Below are 23,573 nucleotides of genomic sequence, written 5' to 3' on the forward strand. Positions count from 1 at the left end.
CTGTATGGTGATTTTTTAAAAATCATTATGACCCCGCGCGCGTTGCACTTGCAAAAAGTACTGAGAAGCGAAGAGATCACGTGACTTTACCCGGAACTGAGCAGCATCTATATTTATATAATCGAGATAGCTTGGTGGCGACTAACTGTAGCGTACAGCCAGCTACAGTATGTCTAGACTTTTTCTATTACTTACCTTTCCTGTTCTTTTTGATTTTACCTTTTCGATTACGTTCTATCTACCGGTAAATCTTAGAAAATGTTTGCGGGAAGAGATCCACAAAGACGTGCTGGTCACAGGCGAATACGAAGTTAGCGAACAACCAAATGCGAAAAACAATCTCAAGGTAACATAGCTAGCTAGGTCTGAACTAGCTAGCTAGACTGTATCAAATCCTTGGAATCAAGTTGATGTTAGCATTACTATTGGACGTGGAAGCCTCGAATATGTGCATCACTTAGCTACTATCAATACCAATATAAAAAAATGTCTCTGTGCAGGTTTGTTTGCATTAGCTGGCCACCTTACTAGATAGCTAAAGTTATCTAGCTAACCTATACGATGTATGGACTATCGAACCTGTACAGTACAGCTGGCTAAATAAAATGTTGTCATTTTGGTTCAACAGAGTACGGCAAAAGACTTGAATAAAATATCAATATAGTATTAATTATGTAGCTACGAGAGGACCGGTGTATAACATCGAGCACAAAGCCATGCTATCTCCATAGACAAACATTGGCAGTATAATGGCCTTACTGAAGAGCTCAGTGACTAACCTGGAGTGGTATAAAGCTCGCCACCATTGGACTACGGAGCAGTGGAAACGTGTTCTCTGGAGCTTCAACATCTGGCAGTCCAACGGACAAATCTGGGTTCGGTGGATGCCAGGAGAACCTACCTGCCCGACTGCATCGTGCCAACTGTTAAGTTTAGTGGAGGAGGAGGAATAATGGTCTGGGGTTGTTTTTCATGGTTCGTGCTAGGCCCCTTAGCTCCAGTGAAGGGAAATATTAACGCTACAGCATACAATTACATTCTAGATGATTATTTTCAACCAACAGTTTGAGGAAGGCACTTTCCTGTTGCGGCATGACAATGCCCCTGTGTACAAAGCAAGGTCCACACAGAAATGGTTTGGTTCGGGATCAGTGTGGAAGAACTGACTGGCCTGCACAGAGCCCTGACCTCAACCCCATCGAACACCTTTGGGATGAATTGGAACGCAGACTGCGAGCCAGGCCTAATCGCCCAACATCTGTGCCCGACCTCAGTAATGCTCTTATGACTGAATGGAAGCAAGTCCCCGCAGCATTGTTCCAACATCTAGTGGAAAACCTTCACAGAAGAGGGGAGGCTATTATAGCAGCATATTAATGCCCGTGATTTTGGAATGAGATGTTCGTCGAGCAGGTGTCTACATACTTTTGGTCATGTAGTGTATGTTATAAAAATGAACAAGTAGCTAGCTAGTTTATTTTGATTCATGCATGTCTAGTGTATCTGGGTCAAAAAAGTACCAACAATGTGTTTTAATTATTTTCCATTTCAGATTACAGATTCATCAGGTCACATCTTGTACTCCAAGGAGGATGCTTCAAAGGGGAAGTTTGCCTTTACAACAGAGGACTATGATATGTTTGAGGTTTGCTTCGAAAGCAAATCCCCCCTAGGTGAGTATGTTTAACCATGTCACAGATATATTCTAAACATAGCAATGGGCACGGGTCGTTTAAGTGTAAAGCCAGCAGGGTTCGACCTTAAGGCTTGTCCGCTTTGTACGGGGCAAGTAAAAAAAATAAGTAAAACAACCCAGAATATACAGTGGGGCAAAAAAGTATTTAGTCAGCCACCAATTGTGCAAGTTCTCCCACTTAAAAAGATGAGAGGCCTGTAATTTTCATCATAGGTACGCTTTAACTATGACAGACAAAATGAGAGGAAAAAAATCCAGAAAATCACATTGTAGGATTTTTAATGAATTTATTTGCAAATTATGGTGGAAAATAAGTATTTGGTCACCTACAAACAAGCAAGATTTCTGTCTCTCACAGACCTGTAACTTCTTCTTTAAGAGGCTCCTCTGTCCTCCACTCGTTACCTGTATTAATGGCACCTGTTTGAACTTGTTATCAGTATAAAAGACACCTGTCCACAACCTCAAACAGTCACACTCCAAACTCCACTATGGCCAAGACCAAAGAGCTGTCAAAGGACACCAGAAACAAAATTGTAGACCTGCACCAGGCTGGGAAGACTGAATCTGCAATAGGTAAGCAGCTTGGTTTGAAGAAATAAACTGTGGGAGCAATTATTAGGAAATGGAAGACATACAAGACCCCTGATAATCTCCCTCGATCTGGGGCTCCACGCAAGATCTCACCCCATGGGGTCAAAATGATCACAAGAACGGTGAGCAAAAATCCCAGAACCACACGGGGGGGGCCTAGTGAATTACCTGCAGAGAGCTGGGACCAAAGTAACAAAGCCTACCATCAGTAACCCCCTTATGCTGCCAGTGACTCAAATCCTGCAGTGCCAGACGTGTCCCCCTGCTTAAGCCAGTACATGTCCAGGCCCGTCTGAAGTTTGCTAGAGAGCATTTGGATGATCCAGAAGAAGATTGGGAGAATGTCAGATGAAACCAAAATATAACTTTTTGGTAAAAACTCAACTCTTCGTGTTTGGAGGACAAAGAATGCTGAGTTGCATCCAAAGAACACCATACCTACTGTGAAGCATGGGGGTGGAAACGTCATGCTTTGGGGCTGTTTTTCTGCAAAAGGACCAGGACGACTGATCCGTGTAAAGGAAAGAATGAATGGGGCCATTTATCGTGAGATTTTGAGTGAAAACCTCCTTCGATCAGCAAGGGCAATGAAGATGAAACGTGACTGGGTCTTTCAGCATGACAATGATCACACCGCCCGGGCAACGAAGGAGTGGCTTCTTAAGAAGCATTTCAAGGTCCTGGAGTGGCCTAGCCAGTCTCCAGATCTCAACCCCATAGAAAATCTTTGGAGGGAGTTGAAAGTCCGTGTTGCCCAGCAACAGCCCCAAAACATCACTGCTCTAGAGGAGATCTGCATGGAGGAATGTGCCAAAATACCAGCAACAGTGTGTGAAAACCTTGTGAAGACTTAAAGAAAACGTTTGACCTCTGTCATTGCCAACAAAGGGTATATAACAAAGTATTGAGATAAACTTTTGTTATTGACCAAATACTTATTTCCCACCATAATTTGCAAATAAATTCATAAAAAATCCTACGATGTGATTTTCTGGATTTTATTTTCTCATTTTGTCTGTCATAGTTGAAGTGTACCTATGATGAAAATTACAGGCCTCTCTCATCTTAAGTGGGAGAACTTGCACAATTGGTGGCTGACTAAATACTTTTTTGCCTACTTGTGTGTATGTACAGTGCCTTGTGAAAGTATTCGGCCCCCTTGAACTTTGCGACCTTTTGCCACATTTCAGGCTTCAAACATAAAGATATAAAACTGTATTTTTTTGTGAAGAATCAACAACAAGTGGGACACAATCATGAAGTGGAACGACATTTATTGGATATTTCAAACTTTTTTAACAAATCAAAAACTGAAAAATTGGGCGTGCAAAATTATCCAATAAATGTCGTTCCACTTCATGATTGTGTCCCACTTGTTGTTGATTCTTCACAAAAAAATACAGTTTTATTTCTTTATGTTTGAAGCCTGAAATGTGGCAAAAGGTCGCAAAGTTCAAGGGGGCCGAATACTTTCGCAAGGCACTGTATATATATATATATATATATATATATATATATATATATATATATATATATATATATATATATCGTTCAAACGTTTGGGGTCACTTAGAAATGTCCTTGTTTTTGAAAGAAAATAACATTTTCTGTCCATTTTAAAATATCAAATGGATCAGAAATACAGTCGTGGCCAAAAGTTGAGAATTACATATTCATTTCCACAAAGTTTGCTGCTTCAGTGTCTAGATATTTTTGTTAGATGTTACTATGGAATATAATTACAAGCATTTCATAAGTGTCAAAGGCTTTTATTAACAATTACATGAAGTTGATGCTAAAAGTAAATATTTGCAGTGTTGTCCCTTTTTCAAGACCTCTGCAATCCGCCCTGGCATGCTGTCAATTAACTTCTGGGCCACATCCTGACTGATGGCAGCCCATTCTTGCATAATCAATGCTTGGAGTTTGTCAGAATTTGTGGGTTTTTGTTTGTCTACCTTCCTATTGAGGATTGACCACAAGTTCTCAATGGGATTAAGGTCTGGGGAGTTTCCTGGCCATGGACTAGAAGTTGACCGATTCATCGGAATGGCCAATTAATTAGGGCCGATTTCAAGTTATCATAACAATCGGCATTTTTGGACACCGATTTGGCAGATTTAGATTTTTACACCTTTATTTAATCTTTATTTAACTAGGCAAGTCCGTTAAGAACCAATTCTTATTTTCAATGACGGCCTAAGAACGAACAGTGGGTTAAATGCCTCGTTCAGGGACAGAAAGACAGATTTTCACCTTGTCAGCTCGGGGGATCCAATCTTTCAAACGTACAGTTAACTAGTCCAAAACTATAACTACCTGCCTCTCGTTGCACTCCACGAGGAGACTGCCTGTTACGCGAATGCAGTAAGCCAAGGTAAGTTGCTAGCTAGCATTAAACTTATCTTTAACAATCAATCAATCATAATCACTAGTTTATCTAGCTTGTCCTGCGTTGCATATAATCTGACTGAGCAAACAAGCATATAAGTATCTGACTGAGCGGTGGTAGGCAGCAACAGGCTCGTAAGCATTCATTCAAACAGTACTTTCGTGCGTTTTGCCAGCAGCTCTTTGTTGTGCGCCAAGCATTGCCCTGTTTATGGCTTCAAGCCAATCAACTCCCGAGATGAGGCTGGTGTAACCGAAGTGAAATGGCAAGCTAGTTAGCGGGGTGCGCGCTAATAGCGTTTCAAACGTCACTCACTCAGACTTGGAGTGGTTGTTCCCCTTGCTCTGCAAGGGCCGCGGCTTTTGTGCTTCGAGGGTGGCTGTTGTCATTGTGTTCCTGGTTCGAGCCCAGGGAGGAGCGAGGAGAGGGACGGAAGCTATACTGTTACACTGGCAATACTAAAGTGCCTATAAGAACATCCAAAGGTTAATGAAATACAAATGGTATAGAGGGAAATAGTCCTATAATTCCTATAATAACTACAACCTAAAACTTCTTACCTGGGAATATTGAAAACTCATGTTAAAAGGAACCACCAGCTTTCATTTGTTCTGAGCAAGGAACTTAAACGTTAGTGCAATATGTGCCATGTAAGAAAGCTTTCTCCAACACTTTGTTTTTGCATTATTTATTGATGTATTATATTACGTTAAAATAAGTGTTAATTCAGTATTGTTGTAATTGTCATTATTACACTTTTTATTTTATTTTTTTAAATCGGCCGATTAATCGGTATCGGCTTTTTTGGTCCTCCAATAATCGGTATCGCCGTTGAAAAATCATAATCGGTCGACCTCTACCATGGACCCCAAATATCAATGTTTTGTTCCCCGAGCCACTTTATCACCTTTGCCTTATGGCAATGTGCTCCATCATGCTGGAAAAGGCATTGTTCGTCAAACTGTTCCTGGATGGTTGGGAGAAGTTGCTCTCGGAAGATGTTGGTACAAATCTTTATTCATGGCTGTGTTCTTAGGCAACATTTTGAGTGAGCCCACTCCCTTGGCTGAGAAGCAACCCCACACATGAATGGTCTCAGGATGCTTTACTGTTGGCATGACACAGGACTGATGGTAGCGCTCACCTTGTCTTTTCCGGACAAACTTTTTTCTGGGTGCGCCAAACAATCGGAAAGGGGATTCATCAGCGAAAATGACTTTACCCCAGTCCTCAGCAGTCCAATCCCTGTACCTTTTGCAGAATATCAGTCTGTCCCTGATGTTTTTCCTGGAGAGAAGTGGCTTCTTTGCTGCCCTTCTTGACACCAGGCCATCCTCCAAAAGTCTTTGCCTCACTGTGCGTGCAGATGCACTCACACCTGCCTGCTGCCATTCCTGAGCAAGGTCTGTACTGGTGGTGCCCCGATCCCACAGCTGAATCAACTTTAGGAGATGGTCCTGGCTCTTGCTGGACTTTCTTGGGCGCCCTGAAGCATTCTTCACAACAACTGAACCGCTCTCCTTGAAGTTCTTGATGATCCGATAAATGGTTGATTTTGCAAAGCAATGATTTTTTTGCAAAGCAATGATGACGGCACGTGTTTCCTTGCAGGTAACCATGGTCAACAGAGGAAGAACAATGGCCACGACTGTACATTGTAATGACTATTGTAGCTGGAAACGGCTGATTTTGAATGGAATATCTACATGGGCATACAGAAGCCCATGATCAGCAACCATCACTCGTGTGTTCCAATGGCACATTGTATTAGCTAATTCCAAGTTTCTCATTTTAAAAGGGTAATTGATCATTAGAAAACTGTTTTGCAATTGTTAGCACAGCTGAAAACTGTTCTGATTTAAAGAAGCAATAAAACTGGCCTTCTTTAGACCAGTTGAGTATCTGGAGCATCAGGATTTGTGGGTACGATTATAGGCTCAAAATGGCCAGAAACAAAGAACTTTCTTCTGAAACTTGTCAGTCTATTCCTGTTTTGAGAAAATAATGTTATTCCATGTAAGAAACTGAAGATCTCGTACAATGCAGTGACCTACTCCCTTCACAGAACAGCACAAACTGGCTCTAACCAGAATAGAAAGAGTGGGAGGCCCCGGTGCACAACTGAGCAAGAGGACAAGTACATTAGTGTCTAGTTTGAGAAACGGATGCATCACAAGTCCTCAACTGGTAACTTCATTAAATAATACCTACAAAACACCTGTCTCAACGTCAACAGTGAAGAGGCTACTCCGGGATGCTGGCCTTCTAGGCAGAGTTGCAGAACAATAGCAAGATATAAATATCTGAGACATTTCAACAAACATTAGTTGAGCAAAGCATTGTAAGACAGGAATGATTAATGCGAGACCGGGAATAAAAATCCCTTCTTGACGTTGCGAACCAAACATCCAAAAGCTTAATCCTACTAACTGAAATATCATAAGTATTAAGACAAATTAAAGTTATGAAGTGTATTTTTAAAACTATTCCAATAGTGTTTAATGTCCTAAAGTTGCCGCTTTTAAATTGGAATAATTATGAATGTCGTAATCTATGCTATTCTCATTCAGGTGTATTTTTAATGAGAAATATTTTAGGCCACAAGAAGTGAAATTGAGCAAACAATACAATGATGTAAAAATAGAATGAGCTGAGGAAAGTTTATGAAAGAAATTATGCGTAGTTAGCCTTGACCTATTTCCATATTATTCTAGCATTGTACAATCTACCTACAATGCATATACAGTTGAAGTCGGAAGTTTACATACACCTTAGCCAAATACATTAACTCAGTTTTTCACAATTCCTGACATTTAATCCTAGTAAAAATTTCCTGTTTTTAGGTCAGTTAGGATCACCCCTTTTATTTTAATGTGAAATGTCAATAATAGTATGATTTATTTCATATTTTGCATATTTTTTCATATTTGCAAAAAATGCAAATCAGTTTAATGGACCAGTGGCGTAGGCAAATCTGTTGATGGCAGGGCCAGCCCAAAAAATTCTGGTACACAATTTTGGCACTCATCATGAAAGCTTACCTAATACCTTTCTGTAATTGATCGCAAACAACAAACCATCTCACGTTAGCCTTATTTTAAAATGGATTACATTTATTTTCCCCTCAATCTACACACAATACCCGATAATGACAATGTGAAAACAGGTTTACATTTACAAATGTATTGAAAATAAGATACCTTATTTACATGAATGCACTAATCTTGTAGGCCTATGTAAATTAATTTAACATGCAACTCACAGACCTACAAACTGTAGGCTTATAATTAGGAGACTAGAACAAAATGCCCTGTTATAACAGTAATAATCACAATAGGCATTGATAGCCTGTATAGACTAGAATAGTGCTCACCAATCTTTTCTTAGTCGATCGCTTGAGTCGAAATGCAATTATCTGCTAGGCGCGGGAGATAAAGTGCACCTACAATGTATGTATGATCAATAGTCTAGGTTCCCAAACTGCGGGGGTCCCTTTATATTTAAAAACGACAGTCTGAAGCTAGGCTATATAACACTGGTCAGAGGTCAGGTGTTGTAGCCTATTACTTGCGAGGCACATCGGAATAGAAATGTTAAATAACACGTTTATTTCACTGGACTGATGGTGATGTGTCAGCGGAGGGAGGTAGAGTGCGAGTCGAAGTGTTGAATAACAGCTTTGTAGTGCTGATCATTGTCTCTGAATGTACTGCCACTAAGTCCCTCGATTAGATCAATGCAATCAGTAGGGGGGACTGGAGGCCCTTCATGGGGAAATCACTGATATCAAATAACTTGGCAAATGCTCCAACATCCTCTTCTATACATGGTCTCTTCCATTTTTTTTTATTTTTTACTGTGAGCTTAGTTTGGCCATTTTACTTGTCTTAGCTAGCTAACCGTAGGTAGCCTACACACGGTATCAGTGCGAAGTGATGTGCCAGAACCTGCCCATTGTTTAGAAATTGATGAACTGAATTGAATATAATTAACATTTCATTAGGTTTTCCCCCCAGTAAATAATCAAGCATTACATTGGCCTAAATACAATTGATTTTATGTATAACGTCCTTGAGTGTCCTGAAAGGCATCTGCCAAATAATGTATTATTAAGATCAATATCCCTTTAGTTTTCCCAACCCCTCCCTACTGCTTGCTATGAATTCCATCTGATGGTGTATGCATGTTCAGGCCAGTGCTAGACTGAAATAGGTGCAGGTACTCATTTTGGGTACCGGTATCATTTTATATTTAGGTGCAAGAACTCCTATATATTTTTTGGAGCTAATATTGTATAGGAGGTGCAGGAACTCCAGCAGTCAACCATTTGAGGTGATGGTACTCAATTCCGGTGCGCTCTTTCAAGTAGGCTACTGTGCTTAGGTAAAAAGACGATGTCCAGTTTGGAACAAGTGCTCAATCTGATTTAGCCCACCTAGGCCTACGCCCCTGCTGAGGACAGCAGAGTTGCTCTGCAACCCATGATGATTTACAACCAATCGCAAGACGCACAGCCAGCTCGGCTCGTTGACTGTCACTCGCTCCAGCTGCATGCTTAGGCACACACAGATAGGCCTAGGCCACTACACATCTTTCGTGCCACAGCGTGAAATAGTGGAGACAAATATTTTTGAATATCCTAAGTATATTTTGTCAATGTCACAATTCCTCTCATCCATCCCATAGCATGCGAGCCAAATGTATAGTCTTATTTTTATTTTATTTGGATGGAGACAAGTGGCTAAAAAAGTTCATGTCAAGCCTTGCTTCAAGGGTTAAGAGAATATATGATTAAGCCAAAGTAGACTGGGCAGGATTTAGAAGCAGGGAATAGTCATTTCCTGGAATGTTTGGCCCCTGTACAATAAGTCTTTTCATTTTGGGGTCTAGGTACTGGGAGGGTCACAGACCAGCTGGTCAATTTAGACATGAAGCATGGTGTGGAGGCAAAGAATTATGAAGAGGTAAGTACCAACTGCCCATCAGCCTTTCTCCAGGTGCATCTGGATCAGATTTGGTGTGACCATGAGTCAACATGAAAAAAAATATATATGTATAATGTCAATGATGGTTAAGGTTCCTTTCACAGTCCTCTAAAGTGAACACTGGAGTTTTAAAAAATGAAATAAAAAGCGAAAGAACTCAGTTCTTTGTATTCACACTGCTCTTGCCTTTGAATGAGGACTCTTTTGCCAGTTTACTTCACCTATTCTATTTTGTGGTCCGAGTTCTCTTTGCATTCACATTGCTATGTTAAGGAACCAAGACCTTTGAACATTTACTCAAATGCACTCTGTAAAAACCCAAACTATAAACCATTCCATCAGAACGATGTACAGTACCAGTCTCAAGTTTGGACACACCTACTCATTCCAGGATTTGTATTTATTTTTACTATTTTCTACATTCTAGAATAATGGTGAAGCCATCAAAACTATGAAATAACAAAAGGAATTGTACAGTAACCAGTGTACCAGTGTTAAACAAATCAAAATATATTTAGTCTACAAAGTAGCCACCCTTTGCCTTGACAGCTTTGCACACTCTGGAATGCATTTCAATTAACAGCTGTGCTTTTTCATAAGTGAATTTGTGGGGTATTATACAGAAGATAGCCCTATTTGGTAAAATACCAAGTCCATATTATGGCAAGAGCAGCTCAACCAACAAAGAGAAATGACAGTCCATTACTTTAAGATATGAAGGTCAGTCAATTCTGAAAAAGTGCAGTTGCAAAACCATGAAGTGCTATGAATGAAACTGTCTCATGAGGGCCGCCACAGGAAAGGAAGACCCAGAGTTACCTCTGCTGCAGAAGATAAGTTCATTAGAGTTACCAGCCTCCAGAAATTGCAGCCCAAAGAGTTCATGTAACAGACACATCAACTGTTCAGAGGTGACTGCGTGCATTAGGCCTTCATGGTCAAATTGCTACTAAAGGACACCAATAAGAAGACTTGCTTGGGCCAAGAAACATGAGCAATGGACATTAGACCGGTGGAAATCTGTCCAAATTGTGTCTTTGTGAGACTCATGGAGTCTGGAGGTGGGGTGATGGTGCTTTGCCGGTGACACTGTCAGTGATTTATTTATAATTCAAGCCACACTTAACCAGCATGGCTACCACAGCATTCTGCAACGATACGCCATCTCATCTGGTTTGCGCTTAGTGGGACTATCATTTGTTTGTCAACAGGACAATGACCCAAAACACACCTCCAGGCTGTGTAAGGGCTATTTGACCAAGCGTGATGGAGTGCTGCATCAGATGACCTGGCCTCCACAATCACCTGATGCCAACCCAATTGAGATGGTTTGGGAATAGTTGGGCTGTAGAGTGAAGGAAAATCAGCCAACAAGTGCTCAGCATGTATGGGAACTCATTCAAGACGGTTGGAAAAGCATTCCTTATGAAGCTGGTTGAGAGTGTGCAAAGGGTGACTACTTGGAAGAATCTCAAAATATATTTTGATTACTACACAATTCCATATTTTATCATAACATAACATTTTGATGGCTTCACTATTCTAGAATGTAGAATAGTACAAATGAAAACCCTGGAATATGTAGGTGTCAACTTCTGATTGGTACTGTACCTACTCACATTTGACGCTAATAGATTGTATTTAGTTAATATTAACTTCTGATTATAATTGTAATTTAACATGTAAGTATTATTGGTAACAGAATAAATAGAACTGCAAATTGTACACCAAGAGCTAGCATTGATTCACTGAATATGTTGTCTTCTCACATTATTCAAGCCCCACTTTCAAATAAACAATTCATGAATCTCTTAGCCTATAGATCTTGTATTGCAAACAAATAATCTGAATATCGTGTCCGTACAAAACTCCACACACATTTTGTAATGTCTGTGCATCCTTGACAATTGCTATTCAATATCCAAAAACAGCATGTTTTCTTTCCCTCCACGAATCTGAACATCTCTCTTTTGTGGCACAAATGTGAGGGGTTATGGCAGGAGAAACAGTGTTGCAGTAGTCTAGTGTATGGTCTGGAAATAATGACAAGTGACCCTGGGGAGCCTTCTGTTCACATTGCCTTAAAGCGAACCAAACCACCTCTCGAGATGGTCTCAGTTCAGTTCAGGGGCTCTTGAGGGTTCTGAGTTCATTTGGAGTGTTCACACTGCACAAAAATTAAGAACTGCACTACCTTAACAAAAAAATTGTCTGAAAGGGGACCGAGTGTGAATACACCCTAAGACTAACTTTCTCTCAACTACATTTCTGAAAGCATGCTCCCACAGCTCTTTATCCACTCCGCAATACAAGTGTCATACACTAACATTTTCACACCATTTCCTACACTATTAAATGTGACTAAGGACATCCGGTGGTCAATCTGGGCTTTATTCTGTATGGTGCAATGTTTCGGTGGAAGAGAGAATACTCATGTCCATCTGTGACACAGTATGTTCAACTTTAATTCTTCTGCTCTTTTTAGATTGCAAAAGTTGAGAAGCTAAAGCCCCTAGAAGTTGAACTAAGACGCCTCGAAGACTTGTCGGAGTCCATTGTGAATGACTTTGCCTACATGAAGAAGCGTGAAGAGGAAATGAGGGACACAAATGGTAAGTGCTATATGGAAAAAAACAAACGGGTGCAAAGCAACATGCTTTCACTCAACCAGAAAATGTTCAGTGTCTTTCATGTTCTCAATCTTTTTTTCCTGGTCTTGTGAAAATAGTAAAACCTTAGTTTATTTAAACCGACACGTTACTTGGTTAAATAGATTTTCCCTCACATTGCAGAATCCACCAACATACGTGTCTTGTACTTCAGTATCTTCTCCATGTGCTGTCTAATTGGGCTGGCAACGTGGCAGGTCTTCTACCTACGGCGTTTCTTCAAGGCGAAGAAACTGATTGAATAAAGCCATCTACGAAGCGGGGACCATGTTGAGGACGTTTGGGGAAATGGTGTGCAATTTGAGAGAGAAAAAGTTGGGTAGTAGCCCCCCTATACAATTTTAATTTATTTCAGTCTTCTGTCAACTTCAGTTTTTTACTAGCCTCATCTCAGGCACTGTTTTGATTAGAAATACATGGATACATTGGTTTGAGATTTATTCATGCAATATTGCATGAAAATAAACACACATTTTTAGTGAGTGCACAAAGCCTCCCATCACACATTCAGCTATTGTTATGCAAAAATAAAGTGTCCCCAGTATGTCAGGTACATGGTTGTGTTTTTGATTAAGAAGGCTTTCACTCTGGGTGTCTTTCATATAGCTATAAAGACTATACGGCATTAAAAGACCAGTAATTACAATAAATGTCTCATTTAATGAGGGAAATCCTGTTTTTAAATGAATCTTTTATCATTTGACAATGTTGGCACACTTATCTATTTCCATAAAGTTCCCAGGCTTTGTACATTCTTCTCAGTTTTCTGAGGTTTGGTCTAGGTGGTTCCTGTGAAAAACAAGAATATTGTTTAGCAAATTCTGATTGTGGAGCAAGACTAATTAGTATTTTGTTAATATCTGTAGTGACATGTTTGAAGTATTGATTTGTAATGTGTTGGACCCCAGGAAGGTTAGCTAATGGGGACCCTAATTACAAATGAAACAGTTCAAGTAAAATTCCACACAAACTATTTTGGTATGTTTCATTACTCCATTGATTATAGTCCTGAAATGTTTTGCATGTCAGCAACCAAGTTGAAGATTAACTTTCAAAATACGGCATACCACCTATTTTAAAAGTTGTCTTAAACTTGATTGCTGACATGCAAAACATTTTGGAAATATATCAACAAATACCCACATTTTTTGTGGGGTGGAGCTTTCCTTTAAGCTGATCCTTAAATCAGTGCATGTCTATAGTGGTACCTCTTGGTCATTCAAGTGAAGGACGTCTACCAGCGGGGCGATGGATGGGCGGCCATGGGCACACTGGAAGGGCAGCTGGCATGAAGATAGAGCGCCTACCAGGCTGCAACACTCCTCCTTACTGAGGCGGTCATTGAATTTGATTGCACCTGTTTGGGCCATGACACTAATGAGAAACGTATACAAAGTACAGTATGACCACTGAATTAGAAAATAACACTCACCATGACATGCAAGGGAGGCGAGGACTTTAAGTACCGTAAGAGGCAATGTCCCTCGCACTCTGCCAGTTGAACGCAGTAACTGAGATGAAAGGAATAACACACAAAATAGATCAATAGAAATTAACTCTCACACAAATTATTTGACATTATTCATCCTATTGATTGTTTTTTCAAACAAAACAGCATGGAAAACTATTCTCCTTTTAACTAAAGATTTTGGAAGAGTACACAGACAGCACTCATGCTCACCTCAATCTGCTCTTGAAGGTACTCCTGGAGGGCAGTTGCATGAGGTGGAAATGAATAGGAATGAGGTGATAATTGAATCAATAAGGAAATATTACAGGGTATAATCATTTTGCTGAGGTGGTATAATTCTCACCTCCACTATGGGCTTGATGATAGAACGCCTCCCCCGGCGGAGTTCATTGCTCTCCTTCTCTGTGAAACACATTGGTACCTTCCCCACCAGGACCTGGGGATCTCCTATCTGCGAGAACTGCATCTCCAGACCCAGGCCCCTGAAGGATGGCCGGCAGGACCTATCGAAAGGAACACCCCCTAATCCATATCATCAGAGCAGAAGCTGTGCCATCACCACTATAAACCCTCACTCCTAATTAAGTGGTTGAGACAATTGTCTCCACTTAACAGCTGGGAAAACCATTCACTACATCTTGCTTGGATGGTCAACAGAGTTCCTCTGACCGCTTGTCTTAGAGGCAGCTAAGCACTGACCTGAGCAGCCTCAGCTCCTCCTCTGTCACGCTGACCTCCAGTGGTGGGGCTACAGTGGATGAGCATAGCCGTCTCTCCCCCGGTGTCTCTGGATCATCCTCGTACGAATCTGCATCATTGCATACATAACAGAATGGGCGGTTACACTTTACACCAATTGCTCGTATTCCTACTTGGTAATGCTGTAATTACTACAGTAACAACACTGTATCAACATGTTGTTACAGAGTATTTCAGCATTGTCTTTGTAACTGCATAGCATCCACTTCAGGGTGGGGTGATCTTACCTGCAACTAGATTCTCAAGACGAACTCTCTCATGCGCAGCGTGTTGATCCACTAACACTAAAAGGTTCCCTGAAATTCAAAAGGTGTGATCACTTAGAAAGAAAAATGGATGACTTAAAACTGGAAAACTGTTTAAACTGACACCATCTCTGTACCATCAGTTTCGCTGCAGGCCACAGGCTCTTGGTCTTGTGTGTTGATAAGACATGCAAGAAACTTCTTATCCACTTGATGAATAACCTAGAAGGTAAGAGAGAAATATTTAGCTAGTGTTAGAAATCACTTCATGATGGGAAATAAAGCCACTGTATCAACACACTATCATATGAATCAAAGGGTAATGAGATATTTGCCTTCATTGAGTGAATCATGTCCTTGGAGAAGCGGTATGGAAAGAGGATGTTATGGATCTTCACAGCCAGTCCTTCAGCTTGCACACTTGATATGTCCACACCAACCTGGCAAGTCATGGGTTGTTGAAATAAGCAATAATGTTCTTTAAAGGGAAGTCAAGACAACCCACAATTTCTACATGTGAAAATAAAGTTCCTAAATAATGTAATTGTATTTCATTTCTGGACTGAGGCAGGTAGTCTATTTGTACATTCTGGAGTGAAACGAGAGAATTTGGCTTACCATAGGAGGTCGTGCAAACACAGGGTTAGTCCACTCAGAGTACAGGGAGGACAGTGAATTAGAGTCCTGAATGTCATCTTCAATAAAAAATAAAAAATAATAAGATTACACAAGAATATAAAAAATAATAAGATTACACAAGAATATAAAAAATAGGTTAATAATACACACACATTAGTCTACTGCAGCATTCTGATCTACATTTTTGCCAGAAACCTCCATTGTACCTCTATTGTCAGGCCCTGAACTAAGAACTCTCCCTGATTTGGATTTGGGAAGGAAGGGCAAGACTAGATCCATTTGAAATGGGTAACACCTGTACTCAATCCCTGCAGGGGAAGGAAGGAAAGCCAGGTAGTAAACACTAACACAAGCACTCATAGTCAAACATACATCCTTAAATATACTTTTCATACATAGCTTGCTACTGTCAAACTTGATCCAAACAATATAATGGTCTAAACTTTAAAAGTAGGTGTTAGACAGATATGATAAACACATGATAAAAGTTCTTACCTTTTTTGGAGATGACACTGATTGCCATGTTGGTGACATCTGACGTGCAAGACACTTGTGTCTCTTCAGCAGAGGGTGCTTCATATTTACTGAGTCCTGTCACTTTGTTGATGTAGACCAGCTTCCCCACAGTGTCGTCATAGTGATGCAGCCAATCACATGATGCTGTGACATTGTTCGCTTCCTTTTCATCTGGCAGAGGATTTGTACTGCAGCCCGGGATGAAGTCACGATTCCGGCCAGTGTTATTGTGTTGTTCTCCATTATTGATGTCTAGAATAGCATTGTTTTCTACAGTGTCCTGGGGACATATATCCTCATTTGAAGTGGTCTCTGGTGGATGTACAAATGCACTGGTTGCAACCTCTGTCCTTTGGTGTTTTAAATGAGAGAGTTTGGTAGCCAAAGATATTTCACTGCTCCGAGCTGAGAGATATTTGAGTTTGGTGAACATGGAGAGTGTTAACGGGCTTTTGTGGTCTTTCATCAGATCCAGACGTGACTCTGTGACATCCCTTTCTTGGTCCGCTTCAAGATAGGGCAAAACAGCCTTGGCATTCATAACCAAGTGTTCGGTCTGGGAAGCTGTGGCATCAATTGCTAAATAATTGCTATTAACGTCGACAGGAACTGGATTGGATTTGGTAAGCTTCCCGTATATTCTTCTGAACCTGTCCAGAGATCCAACCTCTTTATATAAAGCCAGCTTTTGACATGACATGAACGTAGAAATCTTTGAAGGGATGCCAGTGGGAAGGTCCTTACTTTCTTTGTTGTAAACGTGAAGATGGCCTGGGCCCTCCACCATAGGCCATTTTCGTTTTGTTGCAAGTTTCTCTCTAGATTCTAACGCTAGCCCTTTTCTACTCTGGTGGGAGAGACATTTCTGAGAGGGTAAACTGCTATGAATGTATGGATGTGATAGAAAGATGTTTCTGTGTCCACCTGGATTCAGTTCTGTGTCCTGTGGTTGAGGTAGTGTCTGTTTGATAGAGCCCATCTCTGACTGGATTCCCTGAGTGAGAGTACATGGTGCTCTCACAGTGCATCTTGAGAGGGATACATGCTCTCTTGCATTATCCTTCATCTCTGTTCCTTCTTCTATACTCATTTTCAGATTTTCTTCCTTTGTCTTAAAGATAAGACTATGCTGAGATGATTCAGGACAAGAAATAGCAGATTTCAGATGTTCATTGCTTTCATTCTCTTTCGTAACTTCCTTGTAAGACTCTGATGAGTCCGTAACTGATGAATCTGTAATTGAATCATACTGTAGACCTTGGTCTGTATCTACTGAGCTTGGTCGACATTGTGGGTTTGTGGTATTATACTCTTGTTCCTGTTCAAAACCCGTAAGGACCTCCTTGTCCCTTAGTTTTCCTACTCTGTCACCCTGCTCTGATTCAACTCCATCACATGTCTGATAAACACTATTCATCTTGTCAGAGTCTTCTATCTGCCGTCGATGAACAAGTTCAGATGCAAGGGTCTTTCCAACATTACATTCCAGGGTAACACCCTCCATGTGTGTTTGGGCACCTTTTCCAATGGAGTCCTTAACTCCGTCTGTGCTAGCTGTTTGGCCACTAAACACATTCTTACAAATGTAGTCCTGGATATCCTCTGGGGAGATTTCACTCACCAAGTTCTCTCTTGTCAGGAATGCTTTCACCGCCTCTTCTATGCAGAACAGAATACTTTCCCAGTCTTTGAATTCAATCAGGGTCTTGGCAGGCTCAAGGCATATGTCATACTCAGAGTAGTGGCACATGATATTGATGACATACATTGCATGTAGCTCAGCTCCTCTTCTCTGCTTTGGGCTCCTAATGGCAGGAGGTGTACCAGGGCTGTCATTCTGCCGACTTGAACTGCCTACTTTGCGTAGGAGAAGGTTCAGCAGCTTGTGGATGCGGGTTTTGAGAAGTAGCCTGTCATTCACATAGAGGAACTGTAAGGTGTTGTTGTAGTGGCCTTCCCGCCCTACATAACCGCTTACTTCAAACTGTGCATGGGAGTGGTTGATTTCCCCAAGCTTTTGGGCCCTACCTAAACCATGGATCTGAACAAACCTGTAGTAAGTGTTTCGGGCTTTGGAGAGCTGCACCACCATGGTCCCTGTGCAGTCATTCTTCAGTGTGAAAGAGACAGAGGGGTGAATGAGTGAAATGGCCTCCACTCTCTGCCTGATCCGTTCAAACTCCAGCACGCTATCCATCCTGTTTCTCCTCACTGGCATGTTGTGGAAGAAGTTACAAATAACAACAGTCGTCCCTGCAGATGGGCGGGTAGTCTCAGCCTCAAACACGTCCAAGCCTTTACCATCCTTGAAGACTTTCACATGAGTCTTCACAGACATTTTGGTCCTGGATGATATCTCCACCAGCATGGCGAGATTAGCAATACTGGCAACAGCTTCTCCTCTGAATCCATAGAATTTGAGATTATCTAGGTCCTCTAAAGAACTGCATTTGCTTGTGAAGTATCTGTTTCCGACAGACTCCATATCCTCTATGTCCATCCCTGAGCCATTGTCTATAACCTGCACTTTGAAGGCTTCGATGTCCACCCTCACACCCACGCATGTTGCACTAGCATCAATACTGTTCAGAATAAGCTCTTCAAGACACTGCTGTAATGAAAATATTGCTATTCCAGACCGAAGCTTACCTTGAACTTCTTTTGACAAACACTTAATCATATTTATAACGTTAGACCTTGGTTAATTTCTAAGGACAACAAGGAGCCACTGATGTGTAACATTAGCTAGCTATCCTGTTAACGTTAGCTAGCCAAGATTCAAACTAGTGCTTTCCAACCGACAATTTAGCTAACGTTACAGGTACGGGCGGCGGGTGGGTGTTTTAAATTGATACGACCAACGTCTGCAGTCTCTGTCTGGATTTTAAGTCGTTTGGAAGCCTCGAAATCCTCGATTTTTACTAAACATGTTCATTCCAGCAGCGACTGTTTACATTGTGAAGTCTATGGTAGCTTGCGCCACACCGGTTTCTTACCCTGTTTAAGGAGAAAACACTGCCCCCTGAAGGCATGAAAGACCATGTTCCTAGAGGACTGAATATTTTAGTGTGTGAAGCAAGATCAAACACGCCTTAAATCATCATGCAAGAAATATACAATTAAATTGTGTTAAATATTTTATTTTAGTTGTATTTTAAATATTACACATTAACACACAATTCAGAGTTAAGGCCTAACATACATTGAAATAAGTTTAAATTATTTACAGTACATTTCTAAAGCTTTCCATTTCAAGAACTCTAACAAAACAATCCTCATTTTAAATAACAAGTATATCTCACACGTTAGTTTGGAATGTAATACTGTATGAAATAAATTCAAGGGCGAACTATTTTGAATGTTGAGTGATCCAAACTCTTGACGTTCTTCTCATTCTTGAACTCTGCTTTGATGATTTGTGATTTGGGGCTCCCAGTGGACTTCAGCCAATCCTGCATCTGTCTCACCTTGTTGCTTGGACCTTGAAGCTGCCCTTGCACAGTTCCTGCCTCTGTGTTCTGCACCCAGCCGACCAAACCTAGCTTTTTCCCCTCTGCCTGAAAAACACCACCAAATATGGCAGAAGGAGAGGTCATCATTACTCAGGAGTACTTCCTTGAAGAGCCACAAGGTATACATATTTTTTATTCCAGCTCAGTACTACAACCCCTGATGTGTCTTGGCCAGGACCTCCAGGCCAGGGCTGCTTACTCCTGCTAGCATGACTGAGTGACAAAGAAATTAAATGAAGCACATCATACAGCTGAAAACATAAATGAGTAGCAATGAAAGTATGCGTATGTCCAATCTACTGACTGACAGTCAGCCTGCTAATTGACCATGTGTTACTAAGCATAGGTATGAAACATGACTTTCAAATGACAAATCATAATAATGGCTTATGTCCTAGTATTGTATTCTTACCTGAGTGTATTTTCGAAAAAATACACCTTGAACTCTCCCAAATATTTCATAATCTACTGAAATCATCTCTTCAGTAGACATCCCAGCCGTCTTAATGAAAAGCAAAAAAATCTGTATCAATATTTTTGAAGGGTTCAATTCAACACAAATGCGAGTAGCTACCTAGATAGTTTGGCCAATCTAGCTGTTTTACTTTGTTATACCTATTTATTAGTCTCAGACATCCCAGGCCTAGGGAAGATTGCGGTCTGCCTAGAGACTACCCATTTATTGTAGTTAGCTAGTTGCAGATGTAACTAGGTTACTTACATACAGCTTCACCAAAACAGCATGCTTAGCCATAGCTTTGGTACAGACTCCCTGTGTTGTGTCCCAAAGCTAGTTTAGCCTCCACTTTCATTACTGTAGCTAGCTAACTAGCTTGCTAACCTGTGATCTTCATTTACCCCTTATCAGTGCAATTAGAACAAGCGCATAATATTGTCATTGTTTATATAGCTAGTTTACTAAATCATACCTTAGCTCAGCTTCCTCCAAAATGGTTTGGCAGTTTGGAGATTTTCATTCAGACAGCTATTTTTCGTAACATCCGGTCAATGCTTCCGGATGACAGCACTGCACCAATCAGAAAACGTTAACAAAATACTTTGTTTCTAGGCAACTGATACCAACAAAACAGGTGCTAAGTGTGTGCATGTTGCTACTTCTGTCAACATTTTGGAGATATTCACAACCTAATTTTAAAGAAGATAAGTAGTCATGTCTTGGAGTAGCCATTGCTAAGCTGTAGTGAAATGCTGAAAGAGAATCACAAAGAGAAATCTGCCAATTCAAGAAGGAGAGCAGCTGGTGAGTCAATTCATGTAACGTTTAGCTAGCTAAGTCATATAGTTAGCTAGCTAGGCCTCATCTTCTCAACAAGTAAAATCAACCCCTAATCAGCTAGTTCTTTGGGGGTATAATTATGCATCGGTTGCAAATGGCTCAGCATCCTCACCCTGACCCTTTTCTTTTATTGGATAAAGAAGTGATATTGGAAAAACTCCCACCTGTGAAGGACCACTCAAGAGCTTTGCATCACCCTTTGAAACATCAGACCAGCCTTCGAGAGCAACCTTTTGAGGATCATAGATCAAGGGACAGGACTGCCATGAATGAATGGCAGCAACAGTATTCCCAAGATACATTTCATCAATCCAAATATTCCTCCCAAAGCAGAACACATAACTCAGCAAGGACAAAATATGTTTACCCTGAAGAACCAGGTGATAGTGTGTCTGGGGGGAAAGCAGATGGAGTGGACAAGGCATTTTCACTGAAGCCTGTTTACCATAAAAGAACTCTAATCATAGATAGGTTGAGTAATGACGAGGTAGCTTGTAAACCTAATGAGTTTCAAAGACTCCCTCCGTATTTTCCCTCACCACCACATGATCATTCAGAGTATGATAGAAGAAGTGGCATAATAAGCCATAGAAGGCCGGTTGAGGATCCTTCACCATCATTGGAAGAGAACACAAACAGCAGAAGGGTTGCTGGGTACAAACGATCAAAGGGAGAGCAGCAGAGGCTGGATTATGAGCGGAGGATGGCAAGGAAAATTGAAATGGATAAACTAATACTTCAGGAAAAGCTGTTGAAAACTCAGGAAAAAGTGAGAGAAATGCAGCAGAGGGAGAGAACTGTCTCAGGTGATAACACTAAGAGGGCAGAGAGGCATATTAGGAGACCAGTGGAAAGAGAAAAGGAGTGGATCGAGAGCAAGGTGTCCTCAGCTGAGCAGAGAAGGGAAAAGGAGAGAGTTCACGAGATGGAAAGGAGGGAGAGGTTGATGATGAGGAATAAAAGCCGGGAGGATATTGAGTGGCAGAGAGAGAAAAAAGAAGAGTTAAATAGGGAGAGAAGAGAGAAGAAGAGGGCACTTGCAGAAGAGTGGGAGAGGTTGGAAAGAATGGAAAGGGAAATTGTGAACAAGCCAGAGTGGAGTAGAGACAGGAGGGCTGAGAAGGACCTAGAGCAACAGAGGGAGAAAAATGGAGAGTGGAGCAGGAGGGCTATAGAAAGGGAGAATGAAAAGGATACAAATTGGGAGAGGGAGAAAATATTTGAGAGGAATAGGTGGGAGAGGGAGAAAGTGAAAGAGAGAGAACGAAATGGGGAGAAGGTTGAGAAGAAAAGAGACTGGGAGAGGGAGTATAAGTGGGAAAGGTCTTCTAGAGAGAGGTATGTTTCAGCTGATGATAAGAGGAAGGAGCGTGACATATTTCATAGAGGGCTGGATCAGGAGGGACAGCTTAAAACTGCACATAGATCAGTGCCAGGGAGCCGCAGTAGCATCAATTGTAGAAAAATATCTCGAGAAGCTTCCCACACATCACCCTCGGTTCACCGCCAGTCAAGTCGGCTACTGCAAATGGAACTCAGCCCAGTGGAGAGTGCTGACAATGCTTGCCTCCAGCTCATCCCTTGCAGGATTTGCCACAGAAAATTTGCTGCAGAGAGACTAGAGAAGCACCTTCAGGTCTGTGAGAGGATGCAGCGCTCCAGCCGCAAAGTCTTTGACTCCTCCAAGTACAGGGCCAAGGGAACTGACCTGGAAGAGTTCATGAAAACCAACTCAAGAACCAAGTCTCCTGAGGTAAGAGTTTTTCCCCAATTTCTTTAACTTGGGGAAATAATGGTATTTTTCTCATTTCTCATGCCATTTCTGAACCCTGGTTAATATGATTTTGGCTTGATTTACAGCTAAAGAAGAGCAACTGGAGGCAGAAACACGAGGCATTCATTCGTAATCTGCGCCAAGCCCATGTTCCAGCAACAGGTGCTTTGCATCCCCAACCACCTATCCAAGACAATGATGATTATGTGACCTGCCCTCACTGTGCCCGCCGATTTGCCCCTGGGCCAGCAGAGCGACATATCCCCAAGTGCCAGAACATCAAGAGTCGCCCTCCACCTCCCCGCCACCGCCGCTGACAAAACCAACTAATTTGCAATGATGTTTATAAAAAAGCATTCAAAACTACATTTTACATTTGAGTCATTTAGCAGAAGCTCGACCTACAATTAGTGCATTCATCTTAAAACAGCTAGGTGGGACAACCACATATCTCAGTTATAATAAGTACATTTTTCCTCAATAAAGTAGCTATCAGCAAAGTCAGTGCTAGTAGGGGGGAAAAAGTCAAGAGCGAATGTTAGTTCACAAAAGGCAATTATTTTGTATATAAAATTGTAAAAAAAAATTTTTGGGGGGGGTACTATGGGATTATTTAATAAACTTTTGAAGAGGTAGGGTTTCAGATGTTAAATCTAAAACCCTGATGCAATTTGATACCTAAAAGCCTCTGCATTAACTTACATTCTTATAGAGCAAAATGTACAAGTATGGCGTTGTGGTTTAGTATGAGAGTATTTAGTTTAAAATAACATGTTTGTTCAAAATAACATTTTGAATTGTATAGTTTTTACACATTTTTCACACTGCCTTTGAAGTGGGGGGGGACTAAACTATTTAGATGTCATGTCTAAATTGTAAATACTGTAGCAATACAGTATCAGATACTGCCGAACAAGATTGACAGACTGCAAAAGGGTTCAAAGAAAATGAAAACCAACGAGAACAATTGGTGGATTTTGAAGCACAATAAAAAAAATACATTTTGCTTTGTCTATAGTGTTTA

At 41.0% G+C, this 23,573-nt stretch overlaps 4 protein-coding genes across 12 annotated transcripts; 2 read left to right on the forward strand and 2 right to left on the reverse strand.

Moving 5' to 3' along the window:
- The first annotated feature begins 102 nt into the window (after positions 1-102).
- On the forward strand, positions 103-13,007 carry tmeda (Transmembrane emp24 domain-containing protein 10). Of its 2 annotated transcripts, none has more exons than XM_090219220.1 (5): positions 103-1,413; positions 1,553-1,673; positions 9,573-9,646; positions 12,153-12,279; positions 12,460-13,007. In XM_090219220.1, the coding sequence occupies exons 1-5, from the start codon at positions 1,399-1,401 to the stop codon at positions 12,579-12,581; spliced, it is 459 nt and encodes a 152-aa protein (XP_090075346.1). In that variant the 5' UTR covers positions 103-1,398; the 3' UTR covers positions 12,582-13,007.
- mlh3 (mutL homolog 3 (E. coli)) lies at positions 12,758-19,083 on the reverse strand. Of its 6 annotated transcripts, none has more exons than XR_002470828.3 (12): positions 15,946-19,065; positions 15,657-15,758; positions 15,430-15,506; positions 15,147-15,251; positions 14,949-15,033; positions 14,794-14,862; positions 14,507-14,615; positions 14,151-14,310; positions 14,018-14,041; positions 13,803-13,847; positions 13,545-13,693; positions 12,758-13,125 (listed from the first exon to the last, which is right to left on the reverse strand). XR_002470828.3 is itself a non-coding variant. In XM_021584843.3 (12 exons), the coding sequence occupies exons 1-12, from the start codon at positions 18,644-18,646 to the stop codon at positions 13,054-13,056; spliced, it is 3,732 nt and encodes a 1,243-aa protein (XP_021440518.3). In that variant the 5' UTR covers positions 18,647-19,083; the 3' UTR covers positions 12,758-13,053. The 6 variants fall into 6 exon arrangements, 4 of the variants coding, with proteins under 4 accessions (XP_021440518.3, XP_021440517.3, XP_090076925.1 ...); XM_021584843.3 differs by having other exon boundaries at positions 13,769-13,847; positions 15,946-19,083; XR_016491977.1 differs by lacking the exon at positions 15,657-15,758 and having other exon boundaries at positions 15,946-18,967.
- A 7-nt stretch (positions 19,084-19,090) lies between these two features.
- acyp1 (acylphosphatase 1, erythrocyte (common) type) lies at positions 19,091-20,499 on the reverse strand. Of its 2 annotated transcripts, none has more exons than XM_036962917.2 (3): positions 20,408-20,499; positions 19,891-19,980; positions 19,091-19,523 (listed from the first exon to the last, which is right to left on the reverse strand). In XM_036962917.2, the coding sequence occupies exons 2-3, from the start codon at positions 19,969-19,971 to the stop codon at positions 19,305-19,307; spliced, it is 300 nt and encodes a 99-aa protein (XP_036818812.2). In that variant the 5' UTR covers positions 19,972-19,980; positions 20,408-20,499; the 3' UTR covers positions 19,091-19,304. The 2 variants fall into 2 exon arrangements, with proteins under 2 accessions (XP_036818812.2, XP_021440526.3); XM_021584851.3 differs by lacking the exon at positions 20,408-20,499 and adding an exon at positions 20,200-20,355.
- A 34-nt stretch (positions 20,500-20,533) lies between these two features.
- zc2hc1c (zinc finger, C2HC-type containing 1C) lies at positions 20,534-22,915 on the forward strand. Of its 2 annotated transcripts, XM_021584850.3 has the most exons (3): positions 20,534-20,739; positions 20,916-22,528; positions 22,636-22,915. In XM_021584850.3, the coding sequence occupies exons 1-3, from the start codon at positions 20,685-20,687 to the stop codon at positions 22,864-22,866; spliced, it is 1,899 nt and encodes a 632-aa protein (XP_021440525.3). In that variant the 5' UTR covers positions 20,534-20,684; the 3' UTR covers positions 22,867-22,915. The 2 variants fall into 2 exon arrangements, with proteins under 2 accessions (XP_021440525.3, XP_021440524.3); XM_021584849.3 differs by lacking the exon at positions 20,534-20,739 and having other exon boundaries at positions 20,753-22,528.
- Positions 22,916-23,573: the final 658 nt, after the last annotated feature.

Source organism: Oncorhynchus mykiss, chromosome 25 (assembly GCF_057628025.1).
Source record: "Oncorhynchus mykiss isolate SJ-2025 chromosome 25, ASM5762802v1, whole genome shotgun sequence".
Taxonomy (NCBI): domain Eukaryota; kingdom Metazoa; phylum Chordata; class Actinopteri; order Salmoniformes; family Salmonidae; genus Oncorhynchus; species Oncorhynchus mykiss.